Source organism: Anopheles gambiae, chromosome 3, assembly GCF_943734735.2.
Source record: "Anopheles gambiae chromosome 3, idAnoGambNW_F1_1, whole genome shotgun sequence".
NCBI lineage: Eukaryota > Metazoa > Arthropoda > Insecta > Diptera > Culicidae > Anopheles > Anopheles gambiae.
The window spans coordinates 72,527,205-72,553,028 of record NC_064602.1 but is presented as its reverse complement, the minus strand read 5'-3'; the positions used below and the strand labels follow the sequence as shown (position 1 = coordinate 72,553,028).

General features: G+C 52.5%; 1 protein-coding gene across 1 annotated transcript; it reads left to right on the top strand.

The window, feature by feature from the left end:
* The first annotated feature begins 195 nt into the window (after nucleotides 1-195).
* LOC1270954 (microtubule-associated serine/threonine-protein kinase 2) lies at nucleotides 196-25,534 on the top strand. Its single transcript, XM_061653519.1, has 3 exons — nucleotides 196-2,045; nucleotides 16,814-17,255; nucleotides 17,537-25,534. The coding sequence occupies exon 3, from the start codon at nucleotides 17,629-17,631 to the stop codon at nucleotides 24,559-24,561; it is 6,933 nt and encodes a 2,310-aa protein (XP_061509503.1). The 5' UTR covers nucleotides 196-2,045; nucleotides 16,814-17,255; nucleotides 17,537-17,628; the 3' UTR covers nucleotides 24,562-25,534.
* Nucleotides 25,535-25,824: the final 290 nt, after the last annotated feature.

Here is a 25,824-nt window from a genome sequence, read left to right as displayed (position 1 = left end):
TATTTTTACTTGCTTAATCTATTTCTACCATTTTCATTCAATCAATTCTTTGAAATACTCAATTTGACGAATAAATTTCATTATTTACAAATGTTTTCAGCACTTCACCAGAAATCTACATACAATCGTAAACACTCACTGTCAATCACCGGCCCCGGGCAAACGTCAAACCAAGGCGTAGCTGTCAAACGGCAGCGCGCGCACGATCCAACCCGGTTCGGTCCCCCACCACATCTTGACCGTGCTGCAGCCGTCAAACGAAAACATCACGGGGAAGCAGACGGGGAGAGAAAAATTCACGAAAAAATCGTAAAAGGAAGGTGTTTCTGTGCGTGTCGGTCGGACGGTGCTGATTATCACCGCGAGTGCACCAGAGTCGTGTTTGCTGAAACGGTGGCTTGAAGTGAAATAAACACACCCTCACACACAGCTTTTTCCACTGCTTCCGTCGAAGAAGGGTAAGAAGAAGGAGCAGGACGGAACGCGGACAACCAATCAAGTCAGCTGCTGGGTCTTCGATTTTCACCCTGACGTGACAGAGAGACGGCACCAGTCCGTGGGTACCCATTCGCGTGAGCTGGCTGGCAGGGAGGTGTCGGTAGTTGTGTGTGTTTCTGTGCTACAGAAGAAGAAGGCAGAAAATCGATTCCCCCACACACCTGAGGTGCAACAATAATGCATAGAGTGCGTCTTGGCAGCCCGATCGGTGGGTGGTGCAGCGAACGGCAACAAGCAACTGGAGGACGTAGCTGGACCGCCACCAGCGGCAGCTTCCGACGGGTGGTCCATCCTTCCCAACCAGCCACCGTCGATCGTCGGGCGTAATCCGTCGGCGTGTGTGTGCGTGTGCGCGTGGGAAGAAGGTTTGTTGTTTGGCCGCTTTGGAGGGGGCTCTGTGGGGGGCTGCATTACCACCCCTTGCCAAGACCTTCGACCAACCAACGCCTTTCGGTGGCTGTCCGGAGAGGTGTTTTTGTTCGCTTGATAAAACTGCCCTCAGCATTCGGTCAGCTCTGCAGCAACGCCAACTGCGAACGAAGTGCGTGTGTGTGTGTTTATGTGTGCGCACACCCATGAAAGTGTGTGCGTGTGTGTAGAAACCAACCAGCAAAAAGTGGTTTTTCCTCTCGGGTCGATTCTCGAGCGGAATCGGAATTTTCGAGCAGCTAAATAACCCACAATCGAGCGGAAAAGGGAACGAGCGAAAGAGAGAGAGAGAGAGAGAGATAGAGAGAGAGAGGTCCTTTTTCGGAATTTTATGGTAGTGAAGTGAGTGAAAACCACACAGCAAAAGAAAAAAGGTGGCCGATAATGCAGAGGATTTCGTTGGCAATGGCCAGCGGAGGTTTGCCGTCGTCCTGGGACGTATGGTAGTGTGATTGAGTGGGTGAGTGTGTGCAGCCGTGCGTGCGTGCATTTTTCCCCCGTGTGTAGTAAACACACCAATCATTCAGTAGGAGGAAGGTTAGTGACGAAGGAGCAGGGGGTAGAGGCTTTTATTTTGCCACCAACAGGCGAAAGGAAGAGCAAATGATAAAAAAACGACCACTGATTGTGTGCCCCTGTTGAGTGTGTGTGTGTTTGTGTGAGAAGCTACGTGAAGGTTGTGCGCGCGCTCCAGTTTGTGTGCCCGTGCTTGTGTGTGTGCCACAACGAATATCCTTTTTGGTTGGGTGAAAGCAGGCGCAGCACACTGTCTACTTTGATTCGACCCGGAATCATCTTCCTTCGAACGAGTAAAGGAGACAGAAGCACAATCGATTCTTTCGGTGGAAAGACAGCGGGAGCCCCTGGAGTCAATAACGGGGGAGCAATTAGGCGAGGAAACGGCGGCAGGAAGCGGAAACGGCATTTGTTGTGTTTACCAAATCTCATCTGGCTGCTGGCCCTGTGACGCTGGGAAACGCGTAATTGATGGAAAAAAAACGCCCATCACCTTGACAGAGCTGCGTGATTGTTTTTGAGGACGATAATAACGCTCGGACGTGTTAGAGAAAGTATCACACCAACGGCGCATAGACCCCCGTCATCGTCTTGTTAAAAAGGTAAGATTTTTCAAACATTATCTTTGAAAAGAAACACTTTTTTTTGCTTTTTATTTGTAGATTTAAAGGTAAAGCGGCAATTGTGTTGTAGAAGAATCACAATTTAGAGAGGCATTGGTCACACACGCACGAAGGTCCGAAAGTTAGCGACCGCAAATTGAACAGACCGTCAAACCGTGGTGTCCCTTCACCCGTACAATGTGGGGGCCTTTTTGCTTCGAAGCGACCACACATACACACAGACATTAATTGCCAAGCCAGGCCGGTACCGAGTAGGGCCTTTGCGAGCCTTCACCTTCAACGGAGCTAACCCGCTCGCTTTTCTAATGATTCAGAAGAGGAGCTATGTGTGTGTGTATGGGTTATGCACGATGGGTGCCGCACGGGGTCGGTCAAAACTATCGTTGACATCTGACATCCGTGGGAGGAGGGTCATGCGCATACACACGTGCGTGGCGGCCTGCCTTTCCCCCATCAAGCTCAGGTGGGCCCGCGGTACAATCTTTCGGAGCTGATTCGATTAAGCGAGGGCACACCGTTTCCTGGCCCGACCCAGGAAGTTGGGCTTTTGCACAACCATCCCGCCCGGCCGCTCACCACCACCGCCAATCGAAACCAGGCGCAAAAAGGAAAAATGTGAAGGACCCTTTCCACTTGAAGGGAAAGTAATTAAATTAAGCACGAAGAGTGGAGCCGGTCAACACACCTTTCCCTAGCCGTGCTTCGTTAGCTGGTTGGTTGAGGAGAGCCTCCCAATAATCTAATAGGAGCAAAGTGCCAAAAGAAAGGAATAAAACGAAAAAGGGGTGCAGCTTTTAATCGCTCGGCCCGGTTCGCTTATCATGGTGCTGTTATGGCACACGGGCGACAAACACCGGGAAGGGTAAACAGAAGACCCGGCACAAGCTCATCAGCGAGGTTTTCAGGAGCCATTTTAACTCGGGTAGGGGGGACTTTTATCTTGCTGGAAAAGATCTACGAATGTGTTTGTTGTTGTGGGCTGAAAATGAAGGCATTGTTTGACACTTTAACCTTATCACACAGCGAAGCTGGCTGCTCTTCATAAACACTTATCGATCTCTTTATTTTAGCAATCCGCTGAAGCCAAGTACTGAAGTAGAAATGGGGAACGTTGTTTGCCCCAGCGAATCGTGCCTCGGTCCCGCCCGGTACGTGCACGGTGCCGGTTCCGATCGTACCTCATGCGAGCGGCGGACGCCCATACAACCATGACGGGCGAAAGGTGGCAGAGAAAACGGCTTGCGTTTAAGACTGTGTGTGTGTGTGAGTGTGGGCAAGCAGAAACCAGTGTCTGGGCTTGGCTTTGGAGCGCCCAAGCCGCCGGCATCACACACCATTTTGCGAGAAAAGAAAACCGATCCGACCGGTGTGTCTGCAGAAAAGTTCGCAATGAAGGGCCCTACACACACACACACATATGCCGAGGTGACCGGCGAAAGAGAAAAGACGCGCGTAACGATGGTCAATCCCTCCGTTCCCTTTTTCTGGGGGACCGGTACCCCATTAGGGGATGGCGGGCAGCCAGGAGTGCCGTGCGTGTGATGTTTACTATTGTGTTTATTTTTTCTCTCGCGTGTTTATCGACGCCCCGGGGGCCCAGCACTTCGTCATTCGTCGTTATAAAGATGCAAAGAGGCACGACGATCACGGGATGAAGCAGAAAGGGGGAAAAAAGCGTTTCCGATCGATCCGGCAGCACACACCACTGAATCATTGGGATTTTATTTTCGCATTGTAGAAACTGCTTGCTGCATGCGAAGGAACAAGAAAGAGCGCCACAAAGCAAGGGATGGGAAAACCACGGCCGAAGAAATGACTGTACATGAGCTTCCATGAAACAAAGTGAGAGCGCTCCTGAGGCTCGGTTTTTTTATGATTTGGCAAAGTTAAGGGGATGAAAACGATAAACAACCCTTGGAAGCTGGCCCGGGCTTTGACGCACCTCTTGACTGAACTTCCTATTCTCTTTTGGCGGGCATCAACACACGGACGGAACACGCCAAAATCTTGACAGATGCCCCTGACCTCCTCGGCAACATCCTTCGGTGCGTTTTTGCGCTGCTTCACCATTAATGGAGTGCAGAAGAAATCTGCACTCGCACACTCAAAGGGCAAGGGAAGAGAGAGAGAGAGCGAGAGAAGAAAAAATGCAGCCCAAATTAAGGCGCCGGTTCGGCCGTCGAGGACGCCCAGAAAGACGTGCGCGCGACTGGTGGCGGTATAGGCAGCACGAGCAGCAAGATCTCCGTTTTGCTCTCGCGCCAGCGTCAGAATGAGCCGCTGTTCTAAAATGCACACCTCCCGATTATGCTCCCGCCGGTGATGGGGCTGTGTTATGCGCGCTGCAAGCCACTCGTTTTTGTCCCTTCCGTATGCGCGTGACCCGATTTGCGCATTCCGCTTGTTTGGCGTGTACAAATTTGGTCAAAAGTACAAAGCAAACACACACAGAGAGCAAAAGCCCGTCATCATCACCATCATCGTCCGATGTGTCATCCGTGTTTTGGTAGAGAGAGGGGAAAAGGTTGTACATTGCATTAGACAGCTGCCGTCGGGAAAGACTGACACCGCAGGGTTTCTACCACCGAAACGAGAGAAAAAGGTTCACACAAGAGTTATTGCAACCGCATGAGCTGCCGCACAAATTACCAGCATGTGTGTGTGTTTGTGTGTCATCGTTTGGAAAAGACCATGCGGTGACTCATGTTGCTCTCAGCTCGATCTTCGACACACGACCTTGCGACAGGATCGCTATACTTTTGCAACTTCGGGGGGAGGATCGTTAGGGCCTGGAAGGTGGCAGAGATCGTACACAAAACACTGGGCAGTAAACCACCTACAACCACCGGCATCGGATCTCGGTGTGTTATGACTCTCAATATGGGTAACGAGGCGGATCTCTCGCTGTGAGGTTTGGGGAAGTTCCGGGGAAGTTTATCGTTGCAATACCCCTAGCTGCTACTGCCAAACGCTGCGCCTTTACCTTAATGCCACGTTCTCGCTACTTAAAATCATAATTCAAGCAGCGTCATTGCACGTGGGGGGGGATTCAAGATGGAACGTGCCACCGGGGAGCGACTCTATTGCTTTATTGTGCGTGTGGTAGTGCGCAAGCCCACCGTTTTTTTTTTTTTTTTTTTTTTTTGCTAAAGGTCTCGAACGGTAATGGGTCGGCGCTATTTCCATTACGCTTTTTTTACACGCTCGCTACGGCGCGATTGCCTTATTGGTGTAGTGACTGGCAGCAGCAGCTTAGAAGCGCACTTAGGCGACGGATACGGCACGTTCCGTCGGTTCTCAGCACGGTTGCACCACACACACACACACACACACACACGTTGGTTCTCCAAAGCCAAAGTGGAAGGGAAAGACCAGATTGCTTTCCGCAACGGCAAAAGCAAAAAAGAAAACTCCCTTCTCCCTCTTACTACTCTCATGCACACCGGGTCGAATAGACAACCAGCCAGTGCCACACTCGCGGTTGAGTAATTTAAGCAGCCAGCGATTGCACGGTGGTGCGCACACCGGTTGACCGCAATCGCAGCACAGCCAACAGCACAGTGACGCCGCCGCTTTGCACAACGACCGCTTGGCGTTCTCAGCGCGCACGGTAGAACGGTGTTGTGAAGTGGAAGTCTCCACTGTGCAACTTCACCCGCGGTTCGGGCTCTTGGGGCAACGGAGAACCAACACTCCACTAGACTTCTGTGCAACAGAAAAAAAAATGGAAAGTAGATCAACCGATACCACAGTGTTGAGCGCCCGACGGAGGCACGCTCTAATCACGCGCACGGACGACGATGTTGGAAAGGGCACACGCAAAAGACCTCTCAACCTCTCTAATCCTTCAAAGCGAGCCGAATCTCCGTCCTCGGGGTGTTGCTATATCCATCGTGGGTTTGAGATCAGTGGTAGATGCTTGAAAAAGAAGCGAAACAGATATAGCAGCAGGTAGCTGGTTGATCTTTTATATCTTGGATCTTATGATAGGATTTGTTGAGCAGAGATTTAAAAAAATGGTTATTGTAAGATGTAAGAGTACGCTTATGTGCGAGACATTTGTGAGGCAGCTGTCTTTAGGCTATTCCTCATTGTCTTAATGATTGTTCTGGTGCTCAAGGGTGCTTAGCTGTAGTTAGGAACGTAATCCCCTTACATCTCGAGCAGATATGCTCTTTAATGTCTATACATTCAATCTACATGACCTTTTTTTCTGTGAGCGTAATGATACAGACAGGCATGATCAACCTAATGCAAATGAATATTGATGAGTCGCTGGCTCATCGTGGCTAAATTATTCCAGAGAAATATGAGCGTTGTAATACAATTATATAAGTAAAATTATACATACATGTCAGGGTTGCCTGGGACCGGGTTGTACGTGAGCTTCGGAGTATTCAAATTTAATGCAAGCTATGTTTAAATATTCCGTCGCCTTGTTAGTTGAAGTAACCAAGAGAGACAGAGAGAGAGGAGGAGATCGTCATGCTCAAGGCTTCCAAGTTGGAAGACAAAGCCAGTATTGTTGATTGTTGATATTGAAGAATCTTGGTAATGAAGGATATTGTTGATTATATGCTCTATTATGGAAGATCATGCTAACATATTGATCTAACATGTTGGGAATGACATCAGACAATTGATTCTGTAAGGATCCTCCAAAATCCATATCTTAAAACTGTAACATTGGTTGATCATTGTAGATGTGAATTAGAAATTGCTCAACCCAAACATCTTGCAATGAATGCCTAAAAGTATGAAGACTGATGCTGTGAACCTTCAAAATCCAATATCTTAGAATCGTAACATCGGTTGATCATTGTGGATGTGAATTAGCAGTTGCCTAATCTGCATACCTTGTAATCAACATCTAAAAGTATCAGTCTTGTTATCTCTTTGTGAAGATTACACCGCAAAAACCTCGGAGGTACTGTGCCTTAAGGTAATTCAATCTGTACAAACGCTACCGCCGTCCCAGATGTTTCCACTTCCGCCCGTTGCAACCACAGCCCGAGCGCAAATACCGCGTGCCCGCCTGGCCCTTGAATTTGTTTCATTAACCTTGGTTTCCATACCGCCAGCAGCCCGGCAGCCGGCAATGATGGCAATGTTAAATGCAAAATTAAATCCTGCCCCCCCTTTTCCCACTCTATCGCCCAACCATTCTGCGCGACATCTCTGCCAGAGGGAGGCCGTACGAATAATTAGAGCTTATTTTCGTCACCACAGCACGCACTTGGGCCGTTCGTCGACTTCGTAGGACCCAAAGAGTGTCAAGCCTGATGAAGTCACGTTCTCTCTTGGGTTGCGTCCCCGTGCGTCGAGGCAAGAAACTCGTTTTGTTGGTAGCAGAGTAATCCGTAATCCGATTCTACCATCCACCACCGCACTTGCTCTAGACCTGAGATTACTCCTTCGCTGTGCATCACCGCAGGTACGAATCACGATCATCATGATGATGATGATGGTGATGATCGCGAATGTGTCCGGTGCTATTACCGTTTCGGTGTCACACAACTACACGCACGCACGGGGAATCTATTACGCACGGCTTAGCCGCATGATCGTCGTTGTTGGCGAAACAGTTGGCGAATTGCGCGGCTCGTCTAAGAGCTGCCCTGTCACCGTGCCGTGAAGGCAGGCGGTCTGTTTTTCTGTTTACATTCGCGCATATTCAGAAAAGGGGACACACACACACACACCGCTCGCTTCAAACTTACTGTCAGAATAAATTACCGGATCAACGGAAGGGGTCAAGCGGTTCATTAAAAAAAGTGATATTTATATATTTATATAGTTCCCGTGAGGATGGGGCATAGTTGTAGTTGGGACACCTGTTGGCTCTCAAAGTACTCCCCCTTTTCGCCCGGTAGGTCATGGGAAGGCATCATCTTCGTCCAAATTCCGGTCGTGATGTGTACCTTGAAAATCGAGTGCCGTGGCCGAGGATTTTGGTGTCTTTGTCCTGCGTTCTGTAGCTTTCTGTTACTACGGGGACACTGCGCTCACGAATAGTTTAATGGCCTACGGGGGTGTGTGATTTGCGGATCTCGCGCTATCTCGTCTAAAACCATCAAACCGCGAAACGATGTAAATCGTGTGTGTTAAGCATTTTTAATGATGGCCCTTGGTTTTTCTTCTTTCCCTTCGGCTAAAGTGGTTTTAATTTGCTTGAGTTGATTGACATTCACACCTGACGAACCGAATCGGACGTGCTGGGTGGTGGATTGATGCGATAACCATCTGCCTGTGCCGTAGCTGCCCCCGACCAGAGACAGATAAGCTCTTCAGCAGCGGATCAGTGTTGTGTGAATGTTTTATTTAACAAAAAGGAAGACAAATCCTCTTTATCTACTGTTAATAAATTATAAGTGAAGGAAGGAGCACGGTACTTCGTCAAGCGTAGTAGAGCAGCCTCCAATCTGTCTGCAGTTCGCGCACATATTTACGTTACGCGCCTCCCCCGTAACCCGCTGCGAGTCCGTTGCTAGTATCTATTTTTACCTTTTTTACATCCAACAACCCGAAGAAAAGACATCGTGTCACCAAAACACGCAATTGTCGTCATCATCGTCACCGCGGTGTCTCTGTACTATTTTCTGACCCTCTTCCGCTCTTCCTTGTCACTCGCTCCGTTCGAGCAAAGCAGCTCAACGTCAATCGGCTCTACTGGGTGTTGGATTGGGTTGTTATTTGTCGTTTGTAAACATTTGCTGTCTAACAAACCAAACCGAAAAAAAAGTCGATTGCGCGCAATTTTGGCAGAAGAAAAGCATCCTTTAATCGTTGTACAAATCTGTTTAAGCATGAAACTGTTCCACCAGTAGCGCTGTTCGTTTACTTCGGATCAGTTCGCAGCCGAGCGCTGGCTCTCGCTTCGTTTCCACTAAATATGGACTCGTGTCAAAACATGCCCTTGATTAATCGGCCGATTAAGTGGTGGCGGGGAACGGCTGCTATTTGTTGTGTTCGTACGCGGCGTCAGGGAGGGGGGGGGGCGGCTATCATCGAGGTTAGGCGGTTGAGACGATCCGTACCGTTGCAACCAAACATAGTAATGGGTAGGGTCAGTTGATACACGGAGCGAAGTAAGTGGTTGTTTCTGCTGTTAAAACACAACCAACGGCAGGGGTAGTAGGGACTTTTTTATGATGGCACTCAGACAGCCCCAAAGTATTTTTTTTTTTTGGTGGGTGCCAACAAATGGCCCTACCATGGATCGAAGATTGTTCTTTTTTTGCTGTTTTTTTTCTATCTCAATCCATTATCTTAATAGATCCTGTGCGAGTCGTTGCGACTGGCCGTGTTTGTTTTGAACTATAAATTCTACTCATCAAAACGTTCCTTCTTCTTCGCTTCTTCCACTCTTGGGGGGATTAGACGCTAGAGCATCGAAATGTAGACGGGACCGATGGGGAGTTTGTTATTAGTTAGCGTGAACGGCAGCCAATGTTTTGTTTTGACATTGACCGTTTGCGATCGCCCATGAGACGGTGAAGAGCGCGAAAACAGTCTAGTAAAAATGTGTTTTTTTTTGCAAACCTGACACTGACAAAAGGCAAAAAAGCCGGGGCCATAGAGAGCGGGTTTAGTCGTTTCAAAGCCCCTCAAAACTTGATCATCGAACCTTTCGAAGCTCATCTCCCCTTACCACGGCAATGATGGGCAAGTCAGTGGGGCAGTGAAAACTGAAAAGCGAAACCACACGATCAGCTGACTCATATATGGCGTTTTGCCTGCACGCCCAAGTGACAGCGAACCGATTGGGAGTGTGTGTGTGTGGAAATTCTGTATTTCACGCTTGCTGCCTGCTGCTCGCTAAATTAGACGCGATTCTCTCGCGGGCTGCGGTAATGATGTGCGAAAAAGCCGGCTAGTAACAACAACAACAATCGTTTATGAAAGGGGGAGGAAGATGTGGTGTCATGATATCTATCTGGCCCAACAATCACCAACCAGGCTGACTGGCTGGTGGACTTAACCGTGACGCGCGCACGGTTTGGTGAATTTTCACGCCACGCCAAAGAAAGAGTGCCATCAAGCCTCTCTCCTCCTCCCTCGATAACGCGAATTCGCGATGCAAACGTTTGTAGAGAAGGCGGGGAAGGTTTGAAAGCTAAAAAAAAAATAAAAACAAGATCATAGGGCCATTTGTTTGCCATCACGGTGGTGATCGGACAAACCGTTTGGCCCGTAGAGTGACTGTTGGTGACTATTGGTGCTATTTTTGAAACGACGCAAGCAATGCGAACAATTTTTTCGGCCGGTGGTCATCCCCCCGAAGCAGCAGCAACAACATTCCTCTCAGGAGCGCATACAATTTCGGTTAGCTGTGTGTGTGTATGTTAGTCATCCGTGCAAGGTGTAAGCGGTGTCCGTGACCTTCGTGATCGTGAGGGGGAAAAGTCGATGATACGGGCCCCGGGATTGGCTTTATTTAAAGTGCCATTAATTCCCTTTCCAACTTCTCGCTGTTGTTTGGTTTTAGAATGGGTGGTGCAGAGGGTGAGTTGTTGCTATCAGTTGTTAAAAAGGGTAAATAATGCTCGCCTCGATCGTAAATCTCGGCCGTGCGATCCCGTAACCAAAAGCATAAATTCCGCCCGAACGCAGCTTCATCTGATAAGAGGTTGGTGGTGGCGATGGTAGCGGTTTTGTTTGTTTCTAGTTTGCTTATGGTTCAATTAACACCCTATGGGCAGTGGTCGGCAAACTAGTCAAATTTCTACAAACTAGAGCGAGTAAAGAATCATGATTCAATAACCCAGATGTAAATTTTGATAGAACTATATATTACAAAAAAAGTTTTTGCAGGGAATTTGTTCCCAGCTTGATTATTGAAAATTTAGAGAACACGGCTGCCGAGAGTGATTATATGTTAGGGTAAGGTAATGGTCTGGCAGTAAATAACTTATCGAATGTGGTTTGCAAGGTTTAAATGGGGTTATTTCCTCACAAAAGTCAGGGAACGTTCATGAGCGCAAGAGACCGACGTTTCTTGGGCACCACGAAAATTTGAGAATAGTCAATTAAGGGCAATTTTCGGTGAAGATCTTTCACCAACACATCTCGAACTTGCAGAGACATTCTGAAGCATCTCAAACATGAATTTTCCATCGATAAAATTCAATAGAAATGAGTATTAAGCTGAAGAATTAGGTCCCACATAGAAATAGGAGCAGAGACGACGAAAGACGTTTGTCCATTTGTTAGCAACTGCTCATAGGGCACATGTAAACAAGTTCTAAGGTGCTAAATTTACTAGTGTGATGGTGAAAAGGAAGTGGAAACCATTGGAAAACATTTTGTACAATGAATAAGTAACCAATCTTTCGCAAAAATGGGTTGAAGTTCGTTTAATATCGCTACGAACCTACTGGTACTCCCAATATACTGAACAATCTAATGAATCATAGCGATCAGTGTGACTTTGTAACCCCTTCTGAATACTACATCGGTTTCTAATACGTCACTCGATGTATTTCCCGATAAAAATCTCCATTTCAAATAACCATGTTGATTTTGAAAAGCTGATTCAGTGACTAATGTGATAGTTTGCAAAAACGATTTCTGACTAGCTCATCTGTTATCAGGAACCGTAACCCGAGTGCGTACAGTGCTATAGAGTGACCTGCGTGAACCGTAATTTGCCGACCACTGCATCTACCGGGCATTATCAAATTGAGACTACAGTTTGTGGTTTGTAAACGCCCTAAACCGCCGCTGCCGACGCATTACCATTGTAAATGATTGTGAGCTAAACAAACGAGATACTTCCGTTTGGTAGCTCCATTGCGTTGTGTCTGTTGGTTGAGGGTATCTTATTGGAAAATAGAGCACAAACACAACTGTTTGAAGTGCAGAGCGTGTTCCTGTGGAGTAACTATTTCCTATATGAGGTTTGATAACCTATCTTCTCTATATAGACACCCGTGCCGCTTCCCATTTGAGCACAGAACGCCTCTCCAATTCGCCATCCTTGCACACGTCCTTTTGTTTAATGAGCAATCTTATCCTATTTAACTGTCCATTTTAATAAACATCATTTGCCGAGCCACGCATAGTCTCGCGTAACCATAAATCAAACCGACCGCACAAAACAAAGAGATGAAAAAAAAACAATAATTCCAGCGCAAAAGCCTTCATGCTGGCGCGCTTCAGCCATCTCCGAGAGAACCCAACCATAGCAGTGACATGTGGCGTGTACGCCGATCGTATATGGGTCACAAAGATCGCGAACCGCTGGATAGACGCAACAGGGTACGCGTGTGGGAAACCACAAACACACGGCACGGCAAGGCAACATTGAAATCAGCAATAGGGGAAGCGAAAAACAACTCTAAACCGTGTAATTATTCACGATCCACGGTGCGTGTACTGTGCGTCGACACAGACCTTGCAACGGGGAGAGGAGGAGAAGCTGGAGGTTATCCGCCGATGCCCCAAAGTCACGTCGACGTGTCTGAGGAAGTAATTTGACTACCGGTGCGGAGCGCATAGAGTTTTGTACCCAACTTGGTTCGCAGTCCAGGTAGTTGCGCGACAAGGGCGCCCTATTATGACGTCTGACACACACGGTACACAATGATCCGTTTGAATCGTACCTGGTATTTAGTGTCTATGTCGTCTATGAGCACATAGAACACGGCTTTGACTCTCGATCAAGAGGGCGGAATGCTATTATACCTGCACAAGCTGCGAACTATTTCTAGCACCCCTTGGGCAACGGGGCGCCACCGCCAATATAATGCCCGCCGTCGGTCCTCAAAAAGCACCTAGCCACAGGCATACGGGGCAGACAAGCAAAAAATAGACACCGGTAGCTTAGCATCTGAAAAAAACCTACTCAAAATACCCAACACCGTCCGGCCCTGAACCTTCGGTCCGATGGTCATCAGAAACGGAAAGTAGCAGCCTGAGAGAAGAGGGTTTTTTTTTGTATTGACCCACCCGTTTGATTTGCGTCGCCACCGGTGCCAGATCGGTTTTTCGATCATGAGCTTGGAATAGACTAGACTAGAAGCTCTATTTCTGCGAGCGCACGGGCACGGGACAGACTTGCACAGGATATTGCCAGACACGTGCACACTGTATGCTGATGTATCTTGACATGCTCTGGGACATCTCCAATCGGAATTGTCACGTTTGCCGGTCACATTCACTCACATACTGCGTGATCTCCACCGTAGCTGCCGTATCAACACACTTGTGGTGGAGAGGATCTGGTTGAAGAAGTAAACGGTAGAGCCTGTTGTCTGTGTCTCTGTGGCGGAACATAATTATCGCTGCTGCTGCTGCCTACCCTTCACCAACTAGGCTTATCTGCGCAGGGCTTTTGGGGTGGTGGTGTCTGTGTGCCTTAAGCCCACACAATCTACTGCACAAACCCTCCCCTCATCACAGTGGGTCGTACGGTTGTTGTAGATCAGCATCACCAACAGCAGGAGGGGGGCCCCCGTTCGTCATCACGAGCAGCGTGCCCCATCAACCTTGTACACTTGCTCGTGCGCTCTTCCTGCGTCCGGGGCAGCAGCAGCAGTAGTCAGATGATCATCAGCCTGCGGTCACCTGCTTTCAATATGCCGGCTGTGCCCCATGGCCACACTCGAAACCGTGTGGCTGGTCACGAAACCGGAAAGCTTAAACTCGATGCAAGATAACATGCGGTTGCGATGGAGCAACCGGAGCAGCAGTGTGTCTGTGTGTGCATTTTTTGTTCGTGATCATCGTCCCTTCCATAACCAAAAAAAAAACCTGCAGAAAACGTGGAAACATCTTCAGCGAGCGAGTGACCGGTGAAGGCAAGCAAAAAAAAAAACACCCAACGATCGTATAAAACAATTTCCAAGCAATTAAACACACCCGTATCTGTTTCACTACTGTTGGTGGTGGTCTTCATGAGGATCCACCAAAGCCACAGCAAATAGGCGCTTGGGTTTCCCGCGAATGGCCAGCGAACTGGCTCTGCTGCACGCGCGTGCACGTGTTCGCAGATTATCATTTGAAAAGGGAAAACTCTTCCGTCCGCAATGGAGGAGAGCAACTAAAAAAAGTAATGGAAAACACGTTGGAGGAACTAGAAAATGGCCAACTTTTTTTTTGTTTTTGTTTTGTTTTCATATCGGTATCGGAATACACGATTGACGCAAAAGTGATACCCACCGGTCGATAGCTGAACTCTCCTATTAACGATCGCTGTTGGAAAAATTTCCACCACGGAGAGAAACTCTGGAAATGAGGAGGTTGCAATTTTCCAAACTAAAACGCGAAAACACGTTCATAAAAATCAGGAAACGACGTCTACGGTTTGTTTTGGGCCAAAAAAAGCTCCTTTTCTTGGGCGACTTGGCCAGTCTTTCCAGGGCTGTAACGACTCATTGATATACCGTCTGGTAGTCGCATGGAAAATGGTTTGATTACAAGTCTGTCACCCATTCCCTTAGTGCGCGCTCTCTTGTCTTATCAACACTTATTGCCCCGCGGTGTTATCAGAGACCGGGTGAGCGCAATGTTTGCAGTGCGCTTCAGTTGTTTAAACTTTACACACACACGCGCCCCGCCGGTGTGATGGATTGTATGTAAGTTCTGCTACTTTTTGTTTTGTAACATGTAGCAGTGCTGAGTTATAAATAATTCTCCTATCAATTTACAACTCATTATTCAACATGAACGAGCAGAGAGCACATAGAAAGCGGAGGGACAGTTGATTGAAGAGTGCCCTCTTGCAGCACAATTACTGTTTTTCCTACGGAATTTCTCCCACGGAGTGCGAGGAAACAAATGAGCTTAATTTGTGTATCACCATTAAACTGACTCGGGCACCATATTGATCAACGGCCCCGCTGCCGACCCTCTTTTTTTTGTTGTTGCTACATTACAAATTAATTCCGATCACTCTGCCGCCGGTCCGGTGCCTTTCCGTCTCCGGACTTTCTAGCAAGCAGGGCGAATTCGACCGCGCGCACCATCTGGGGCCCATCTTTGCCCAGCCGCAAAACCAGACGAACCGCAACACCGCCGCGCAATAGCGGAAGTGTCGGGTTTTGAAAGTTAAAAACCATTTATTGCGCTTACTCAATCGACCTGCGTGTGTGTGTGTGTGTGTGCATGTTGGAGCCCGCGCTCACGCACGCCAACACTTTCCGGGTAAGGCACCAAAGCACCGGGAGGGGAGGTTTACTATAGCGTTAATTATAAACACTTGTTCGTTTTAGCTACCACGTAGGTTTGTTAAGATTCTGAATTTTATGGTTGAAGTGCGATTTGTTGATAAAGCTGAATTAAATTAGCCAACCCGTCACTCACATGACACGATCACGCATGCAAGCATAAAGACTTAATTCAAGCTGATCAATGTTTCTATTATATTTTAGCCATTTGTGTGTGTGTGTGTGTGTGTTTGCTTCCTGTGTTTGAAAGCTTCTGCTTCACGGTTGGGAAGATACTGAACGCATAATAAAGATAGTACTATTGAAGATGCTCGATATTCAAATCGATAGACGCATTGGCTCCTACAAACCCGACCACTGACCAAATCTCATCTCGATCGCGACTTTTGCGACTTTTCTTCAAACTTGCAACTACCAAGCCCTCGTTGTACATTGGCAAACAACAAAAAATAATAATAATTTGTTCAACAAATGAAGAAGAAGAAGACACAATGTACAGAGTTGTATATTGTGGAATAATCTCATATAGCAAAGAAAGTCATCCATACATGGAGAAGGAGAGGGCGTGCCTTTTTTGTGCTCCGATCCGTCTGGGTTTGTGTGTTCCGTCAGCTGATCCGACCCGTGCCATGACCCTCCCCGGCATGTGGAGGCTGATGAATGGCTCCAAAAATGGGAACAAAGAAAGAAGCATCAGACCACCTCCCTCCCTCCCTGTGTTCATATGCTTCCCCTTATCTTCGGTCAAGGAGATTAGCCCGAAGAGAAACGATAGAAAGCGAACACGCGTGGCCATTAGATGAGGTGTGTGTTTGAGCTTTATCGAAGCCCCCCCCCCCTCGAAAAGGTTTCGATTGCTCTGTACTCTCGCAGAGGGGGGGGGGGGGGTTGGCGATGTTCATTTGTTCGAGATGGTGGGTCAGAGAGATACGGATCGCTTTACAGAGGAGCAGCCCACAAAGGAGCGTATCTTAAACATCCGGTTACGTGTGTGCTGCTCAATCGGAACTGAGTTTTGTTTGTGTGTTCGATGAATAATCCGTGGCAACACCGAAGCACAGGCAGCACAGAACACAAAACATGATCGCCAAGCGTTACCTTCACCTCGCGCGAGGTAAGCCACTACGGGAAGAGGGCCGTCCGAGTGGCAACATCAAGGACCCAGATCGGTCAGATGTGCGTGTGTCGGAAGGTAGCAAAAGCCTCCAGGGGGTAGTAGGGAATGACATGCCGGTGTCGACGGCTAGCTCAAAGGCACACACACACAGAAACGGACTGTGTACCCCAGTACAACCATATCAAAACCGTTCGAATGCAATTGCAGTTTGCCTTTCGTTATCTAATAAAACGTGTTTCCGCTTGTCGTCGCTCTGCTGTTGTTGCTGCTGCTGCGTCTTATCGGCCTGTACAGCCGAACGACAAACAAACGGGTACACGCTGATTCCACCACCAGCCCGGGCTACTAATGAACTTTTATTACCGCATTTACCGTTTTTTTTTTTTCTTCTCTATAATCATTTAATATGTGTTTTTTTTCTCTCTCTCCCTTCTCGGGGTTTCCTTTCTCTCCCCCGACAGCACGATGAAGACGGCGCCGAACATGGACAGTTGTCAACCGAGCCTCGTCACCTAAGGGTAGCCGAAATTTTTAGCGTGCGTTATTATCACAGCCCAGCGCATCGCTGCTTACCTCACCGCAAGGTTCGAAACGGGGTGGTAATTTCACATACACTCCCTATCCTGCTCTCTCTCCTCTACACACTCTGGAACTGGAAAGTCAGCGAAGAGTGCATTTTGCTGGTCTGATTTCAACTTCTGAAGAAGGCGTGAGCGAGAAAAGGTGTACGCCAGGTGATAAGAAGCGAAGAACGTAGCTGCACGAATCGATACTGTCTTCGGGTGCGTGTGAGACAGCGTGACTTCAACGACAAACGGACGAGCTGCTGGGACGAATACACTGCGCTGCGTACAGGAACCACCGGACGAGTCAAACCGGCAAGATGGTGTTATCTTAGAACAGGTTAGTGCACGTCCAGCCGTGAACTTTGTGAAGAAATTCTAAATCCCATTTCACCTTGAAAAAGGGAGGACACACACACAAAATACAAAGCATTTGTGACCTTACGGGCAAAGAAAGAAGGGATCGGTTCAAGGCAATGCCCTCACCCTGCCGGTGTCTATGTCAACGAACGTGCCACGACCTCCCTTTTTTCCAACGCTTATCGATCGATTCCCTCTCGCTCTGGTAACGCTTTCCTGATAACCATTTGTTTCCCTCCCGCTTTCCGTTTCGCTTTCCAGATTTGCCTGATAACATCCCGGAACCTCCCGAGTGCGCGAGCGGTGCACCCCAGCGCGGGCGAACGACGAACATCAGCCAACAGAGCACAGAAATGAGTCAGAAGACATCGACGAGCGGTGCTGGTGCAGGGGTTGGTGGTGGCAAAAATAAGACAGCGCCTTCCTCCACCGTCAGTCACAAACAGTCGAGCGAAGGGGCAACTTCAGCGGCCACCACACCGTCGACCGATGGCACGACCCGCACAAAGTCGGCGCATTCCTCGGTACGCTCGCTAAACTTTGACGATCCGGAGCTGCTGCTGCCGATGGCTGGGTCGGCCACCACCGGACGCAAAGCTGGAACCGAACCATCCGCCACCATCGCAGCAAAGGAACGAAGCAACAGCAGCGCCCCCATAGGGACGAACTCACTGGCCGCCGGGACGATTGTGTCCGCGTCGAAGCCACCGCACTCGAAGCAGCCGCCCCACCAGGAGGAGCAAACGAGGGCGGGCGGAGCGGGTGGCACTAGCCCCAACAGTCAGCCGCCGGTGATAGGCAGCCCGGGCAAGATGGGCGTGAAAAAGCTCATCCCACAGCAGGCTGTCGCGCTGCAGAAGCAGGAGCAGCAGGAGCCGGCGAGCCCGCCGTCGATCGACCGCAAGACGACGTTCATGAAGGCATCGTCCGTGCCGGCACCGGCGTCCGGCTTTGGCGTCGGTGCGCCCGTCGCATGCTCTTCGCCGCTCGGCGCCAAGGTACCGCCGTCGGCCAGCGTTTCCCCCCATCATGGGCCGCCCGTGTCGCCCCAGCCATTGAACGCGCCTGTGATAACGACGACGGTCGGTGGCGCCTCGCCAACCACCGCGACGACGGGCGCGTGCGCCGCCGTCGTGATGCGCACCTCGTCCGGCTCGAGCCTGCACAAGTCCGCCTCGTACCGGAAGTCGTCCTACAAACCGCAACACTCGCACTCGCTGCGCTACTCCGGCAGTGGCAGCGACATCTCGAACCTGGTGCGCGTGCGCAACTCCACGCTGGGCAATTCCGCCCCGACGCTGTCGCTCAGCGCGAAGGAGAACGGTGGCTTCGGGCTGGGGGCGCTCGGTGGCGGCGGTGCGTTCTTCGCCGGCCAGAAGCGCCCCAACTCGTCCGCCTCGTCGTCGTCGGCGGCCGCGGCCGCCAGGAGTGCGGCCGTCGCCCGCCACCGGCTCAGCTTCGTCGCAAACATTTCGCCCCGATCTCACTCGCCCATTCCCGCCAGCCCGATCGACAGCCCGCGCATCAACTCGCCCAGTATTATGCAGTTCCCGTTCATGCCGATCAAGCGCATCGCGTCGACGGCGGCATCGAAGAGCTGCGACAGCCGGCGCTGGTCGGTCGCGTCGCTGCCGTCCAGCGGGTACGTGACCACACCCGGCAGCTCCAACATTTCCTCGCAGTGCTCGAGCCAGGAGCGGCTGCACCAGTTCCCGGCCGTGCCGACCAACGACGATCTGCAGCTGCTGTCGCTGCACTTCTCCTCGAACGACAGCAATCCGGGACTGGGGGAGGCGCGGACGCATCACAGCCATCTGCATCATCACCATCACCACCATCACCAGCACCACCCGCACGGGTACGGGCAGCCGCAGCACCATCATCCGCACCATCCGATGGTGGGCCCGGCGCACCATCACGCTCTCCAGCAGGCGCAGCAGCAGTCGCATCTGCATCACCATCATCATCATTCCCTGCCGGCTGGTGGCGCCGGTACGCATCAACACCCGCTGGCGATTGGCCCGCCACCCTCCTCGATCTCACCACAGGCGGGCGGCAGCGGTACGATCTACCACCAGCAACCGCTCAGCTTGCAGGCGCACCTGGGCTACGGGCCGGGGCCTACTGCACCTACCGGTGTGCAGCTGGCCTCCCATCAGCAGCACTGTGCGCTGAAATCCTCCGTAGGATCGTCCGGCTCGGGCAGCTGCGGCAGCGGCGGCCCGCCCACCAGCACCAAGGACGAGCTGAACAACTTCTGCGGCTGCCGGTCGCCCATCCATCGACCGCGGTCGCGCAGCCTCAGCAGCCCGAGCCACTCGCCGATCACGGACAGTGAAATCTCCATCATGAACACGTTCTACAAGGAGCGCTTCCCGAAGGCGACCCAGCAGATGGAGGAGCGGCTGAGCCACTTCATCAACGAGAACAAAACCATCGTCCACGACAGTGCGCGCAACTCGCAGCCGATCGTGCGGTTCGTGCACCACCAGGTGCTGGAGATGGCGCGCGACTGTCTGCACAAGTCGCACGCGAAGCTGATCACCTCGCGCTACTTCTACGAGATGAGCGAAAACCTCGAGCGGCTGCTGATGGAGACGCGCGAAAAGTCGCCCGAGGCGGCGCCGGAGATAACGGGCGTGATCAAGAAGCTGCTGCTGATCATTTCCCGCCCGGCCCGGCTGCTCGAGTGCCTCGAGTTCGATCCGGAGGAGTTCTACCGGCTGCTGGAGGTGGCCGAGGGGCAGGCGAAGGTGACGCAGGGCATCAAGGCGGACATTCCACAGTACATCATCCAGAAGCTGGGCCTGAACCGGGATCCGATCGCGGAGCTGCAGGAAGAGCTGAACATCGAGACGGCCTCGCTCAACTCGAGCGTTAACTGTGCCGATCTGGAGGAGGAGGCCGAGCAGGAGGAGCTCGTGGATAGGCGTTCGCGGCTGCGCAGCAATCGGGCGGTAGTGCGGGCGGACGATAGCGAGCTGGCCGATGCAAACTCATCGATCGCAAGCGATCGAACGTCGCGCGCCGGCGATGAAATGACGTGCTCGACGCCGAAAGGGTCCGGCTCGTCCAGCTCGGCGGGCAATAGTGCTGCCAGCAGCACCAGCAATGTGCTCAACAACAACAACAACAGTAGCACTGCTGATGCGGCAGGAAATGCCCCGGTGGGAGCTGCCAACACTCCGGCCGGCCCGACGGCGGGCACCGTCGGCAAAAGCTTCAAGGCACGCTCGAACAGCGCGGTGCCGAACGAGAAAGACTTTGACATCCTCAAGCTGATCTCGAACGGTGCGTACGGTGCGGTCTATCTGGTGAAGCACAAGCAAACCCGCCAGCGGTTCGCGATGAAGAAGATCAACAAGAACAGCCTGATGCTGCGCAACCAGGTCGAGCAGGTGTTCGCCGAGCGGGACATACTCAGCTTCGCCGACAACCCGTTCGTCGTCAGCATGTACTGCTCGTTCGAGACGAAGAAGCACCTCTGCCTGGTGATGGAGTACGTGGAGGGGGGCGACTGCGCGACGCTGCTGAAAAATCTGGGCCCGCTGCCGTCCGACATGGCGCGCTTCTACTTCGCCGAGACGGTGCTGGCGGTCGAGTATCTGCACAGCTACGGCATCGTGCATCGGGATCTGAAGCCGGACAATCTGCTGATCACCGCGCTCGGGCACATCAAGCTGACCGATTTCGGGCTGTCCAAGATGGGGCTGATGTCGCTGGCGACGAACCTGTACGAGGGCTACCTGGACAGCGAGACGCGCCAGTTCTCGGACAAGCAGGTGTTTGGGACGCCGGAGTACATTGCGCCCGAGGTGATCCTGCGCCAGGGGTACGGCAAACCGGTCGACTGGTGGTCGATGGGCATCATACTGTACGAGTTTCTGATCGGCTGCGTGCCGTTCTTTGGCGAAACGCCCGAGGAGCTGTTCGCGCACACGGTCAACGACGACATCGAGTGGCCGGACGGGGACGATTGGCCGCTGCAGGAGGAGGCGAAGGATCTGATCACGGCGCTGCTGCAGCAGAACCCGCGCGACCGGCTCGGGACGGGCGGGGCGCACGAGGTGAAGGAGCACTGCTACTTTTACGGCCTCGATTGGAACAACCTGCTGCGGCAGAAGGCGGAGTTTGTGCCGCAGCTGGACAATGAGGAGGACACGAGCTACTTCGATACGCGCGTGGACCGGTACAATCACGAGATCTGCGGGGACGATACAGACGAGATGGAGGACTCGCCGCTGTTCGGGTCGTTCAGCTCGTACTCGCCGCAGTACCGCAAGCAGCACAGCCTGTCGCAGGCGTCGATCGGGTCGAGCGGCAACTTTGGTGGCAGCACGGGCAGCCGGCTGAGCGGTGGAGTGGAAGGCGCGGCGCCAGTTGTGCCCGTGACGGTAACGGTGGCGGCGAGTGTGGCCGTCGTACCAGCACCCGCAGCTCCGTCCGCTTCATCGTCCGGTTCGTCCGTGCCGGATGCAATTGCACGTGACGCTGGTACGATCGTTACGGTGACCGGTGCGTGCAGTGTCACCACCACACCGCCAACAGCGACCGTTTCTTCCGCCACCGTTAAGCCGACGATCACACCGGCGGTGGAACCATCGAACGGGCCGCCACCCACCATCACCACACCCTCGACGCTGGTGAAACCGCAGCAGCTGCCCAGCCTGTTCGAGGACGGGTACGACACGGCCCATGCGCGCCCGAACGACATCAGCAAGCTGATCATTACGCCCGAGCTGCGCAAGTTCAACATCAACCCGTCGCGGTACAAGATGCCCTCCACGCCCGATCTCGACTATCTGCCCGAGCTGGCCACGCCGGACCGGGAAGACTTCCTGGCGCATCACGGCATCAGCCTGCGCCCGGCCGCCGTCAACCTGAGCGCGATGCGCGGCGCCCCGGGCACGCCGGAAACGCCGGACACGAACAAGCGGTTCAGCGACTTCTACCCGCTGTCCTCGCTGAAGCAGCTCAGCACGCCGGAATCGTCCCAGACGGACAGCGATGATGTGTCGCCGCAGATACAGCGCAAGCGCAAGATCGTGCACAACCGCATCCTGCCCAAGTTTTCCATCTCGATCGAGGACGACCAGAGCGGGCACGAGACGTCCTCGTCGACGCCGTCCCAGATCGTCACTTCGTCGCCGTCGAGCTCGCTGCACAACCTGAGCGGCGGCACGGCCTCGCGCCACATCGTCAAGTCCGCGTCGGCCCTTGGGCTGTCGCTGATGACGTCGAGCGATGATTCGTCGTCCGCGGTGACGACGGCGGTGGGCCGCTCGCTGGCGGGCAGCATGGCAATGGCGGGCAGCCGCAACGCGACCGGCACGACAGCGTCAAATCTGTCCTCGTCGTCCGGCTGCAGCACGGGCGGTGTCGCCTCGTCCACGATGCACTCGGCCGGCAACTGCTCCAGCACGGCCAGCTCGCGCGACACCTCGCCCTGCCGGGAGCTGAGCCCGCTGGTCACGAACCTGAAGCCGCCGCTGATCATCAAGCGCGGTCCGCGCGGGTTCGGCTTTACCGTGCACACGATACGGGTGTACTACGGCGACACGGACTTCTACACGATGCACCATCTGGTGATGGCGGTCGACGAGGGCAGCCCGGCGTTCGAGGCCGGTCTGCGGCCGGCCGACCTGATCACGCACGTGAACGGGGAAGCCGTCCAGGGGCTGTACCACACGCAGGTGCTGCAGCTGCTGCTGAGCGGCTCGGAGCTGGTCAGCCTGCGGGCGACGCCGCTGGAGCACACGAGCATCCAGACGGGCGGCCGTAAGCGCGAACCGTGGCAGAGCAAGTTTGCGAAAAAATCGACCCACAGCCGGCGCAAGCAGAAGAAGGACAACGAGAAGAAGCGCAAGGCGTCGCTGTTCCGGCGCATCAGCAGCAAGCGGGCGAGCGCCGAGATGCAGCAGATGGTGGCCGGCATCCAGTCGCCGACGTCGGTGGTGCCGCCGAGCCGCAGCTTCCAGTCGCTCGCCCGCTTCCAGGGCAGCCAGCCGAACCTGCTGCAGCCGGGGCTGGTGGGACCGGTCGGGGGGGTGGTCGGTGCGCCCGTGCCCGGGGCCGGTGCCTTACCCCAGTCGCCGGTCGGTCCGCTGCCCCAGTCCAGCCTGGCCGGCGGGACGGGCAGCTCGCCGGTGAATCGGCTCATACTGTCGCCCCTCAACTCGGCCGGCACGCTCTACAATCCGACGCTTCCCTCGCCGGGTTCACCGAGCACGTCGGCCCCGAGCACACCGACCGGCAGCGTCGGCAGCGGTGGTGGTGGTGCTGGTGTTGGTGGTGGTCCGTACAACGACGGGGCCCCACTGTACCAACGCCCCTCGACGCTGCACGTCCTCAAGCACAAGCTGCACTCGTCGCCCTGCGCCAGCAACAAGGCGCTCCATTCGGCAGCGGCCGCCGGCGGTCGCCCCTCGAACCGACGGAAATCGGCCGACCACATGCCGCTGTCGCCGCTGGCCCGCACCCCCAGCCCGTCGCCGCTGCCCGCCTCACCGACGCGCTCGTCCAGCCCGCTTGCCTTTCCGGTGGTGCATCCGCTCGGTGCGTCCAACACGACGCAATCGTACAGCCCGGGCGGGCTGCCCACCGCCGCAGCCCTCGCCGCGACCGGGCTGCCGTCCGCCGTCGTGCCCGGTATCGTTGCCGGCGGCATTGGCGGGTCGCCGACGCCGCCTACGAAGAAGGGGTTCCCGCGGGCCAAGACGGCCGAACCGAGCTCGCCGCTGCTGCGACGCGCCCTCTCGCCCGATCGTCTTCATCCGCGCAGTGCAGCCGAAAGCAAGTGCGTCCTGTCGCCGCTCTGCTGCAACACGTCGCTCAAGACGACGCCGCGCACGGTGGCCGGCATTTGGCGCTCGAACCAAAACTCAACCATCACGACCGCTGCTGGCAGTGCAGCGGGTGGCGGTGTGCAGCAGCTGACATCGTCCACGGTAGCGCCGGAGTCTTCCGGCGGGTTGGCGTCCGCCGCGAACAGCGTCAACAACAATCCACAACCGACTGTGGCAACGACGACGGGAGGCGATTTGAAGACATCGAAGAATTCCACCGGCGGGAAAGCAACACAGCAGCAGCAGCAGCAGCAACAGCAGGGAACGTTGGCGAAGGAGGATCTAAGCACTAAGCAGCAGCCAGCGCTCTCGTCCGCGGACAAGCTAATCCCACTGATGGAAAAGATGGCGATAAAGGAGGGCGAACCGTCCGGCAGTGTGGCGGCGGCCAGCATCAACAATAACGGTGGCGGTGGCGTCGGTAAGAAAGCGAAGGAGTAAGACGCCCCATGCGAAGGAGGAGGTAACACACGACACGACAACGCTATTATTATTATCATTTTAGAGCCACCAAGAGCGTGAGAAGGAGAGTGAGAGAGCCTTTTTGTTTTAATTTCAAGTTAACGTTTGGCTGCCACCACTGTTTTTGGGGTTACGGTTTTGCCAATGTTGTGAGCTTATTCGGTGGAGCTCTCATCCAGGTTGAAGGAGAAGTTTAGTCCCGAGCAGGGACCGTACATTGTGTGATCGATCGCGGCTTTGCGTGTATGTATATTTTAATTCTGATAGCCCCTAGAGGTGTGGAAGGTGTCCCACAGACCTCTTCTCTCCCTTTCCCCTCACCCTTTAGCATCTGTTATGTTTAACATTATGTTTAAGCGATACTGGTTAGTTGTTAGTTTCGCGGTATCATCGTCATTATTATTATTATTATTATTATCATTGTGGTTTAATTATTATTTTGTGCGTAAGAATCCATGCTATTATCGCGACACACCGTTTTTTTTACATTTACTCCCGTGTTTTTCTTACTATCTCTTTCTCCGCTCAATTTATTTTTTATTGCAACTCAACTTGATTTCATCCGGCAATGCGGAAACAAATATAACAAAAACAAAAAACACAAAAACGAAACGATTATGCTAAATACAAACGAAAATTAGTGGTGTGGAGAGAGAGATGGATTCACTAAGGAATAGACGGGGTAGGGGAATGACTAAAGCTACTAACGCCTCTCTCTCTCCCCCACACGCGTTTATCAATGTTTAAAGCAGAGGAGAGGGAAAGTAAGCCACTACACCCCCCGTATTTTTGATCGATAAACGTAATCGAATTCGAAACTTATCGTGCGAAAAGTGCACAATCTTATACTGTGTGTGATATTCTTGATTTTGAAGGTAGAGGTCGGGAGAAAACAGTCAAAACAGTCGAATCAATAAACAAACATCAGTAGAACGTAATGTCTAAAACTCGATACATATGCATGTGTGTGTGTGTGGAGCAGAGTTGTGCGCTGAGACGAGTAGTGGGGACGCGTTAGTGGAGGTGAAAAAGTACATTTGGAAAGAAAAGCAACGCGTCGACCGGATATGCAATGTTTGTACTAGAGAGAGAGATGGTAGCTCAAGATGAATGCTAACAAGCAAGTCAGCAAGCAGTTTTGTAGCCTCTCCCTTCCCCTCGTTGTAGTGGACGCGTTGGTGTATCCGTTCAGGAAAGTACAGCTCCTCAATCAATAACCATCCGCGCGTTAATTAATCGGAG

Excerpts from the sequence above, each read along its gene's own strand:
- LOC1270954 (XM_061653519.1), top strand. The coding sequence starts at position 17,629 with ATGAGTCAGAAGACATCGACGAGCGGTGCTGGTGCAGGGGTTGGTGGT.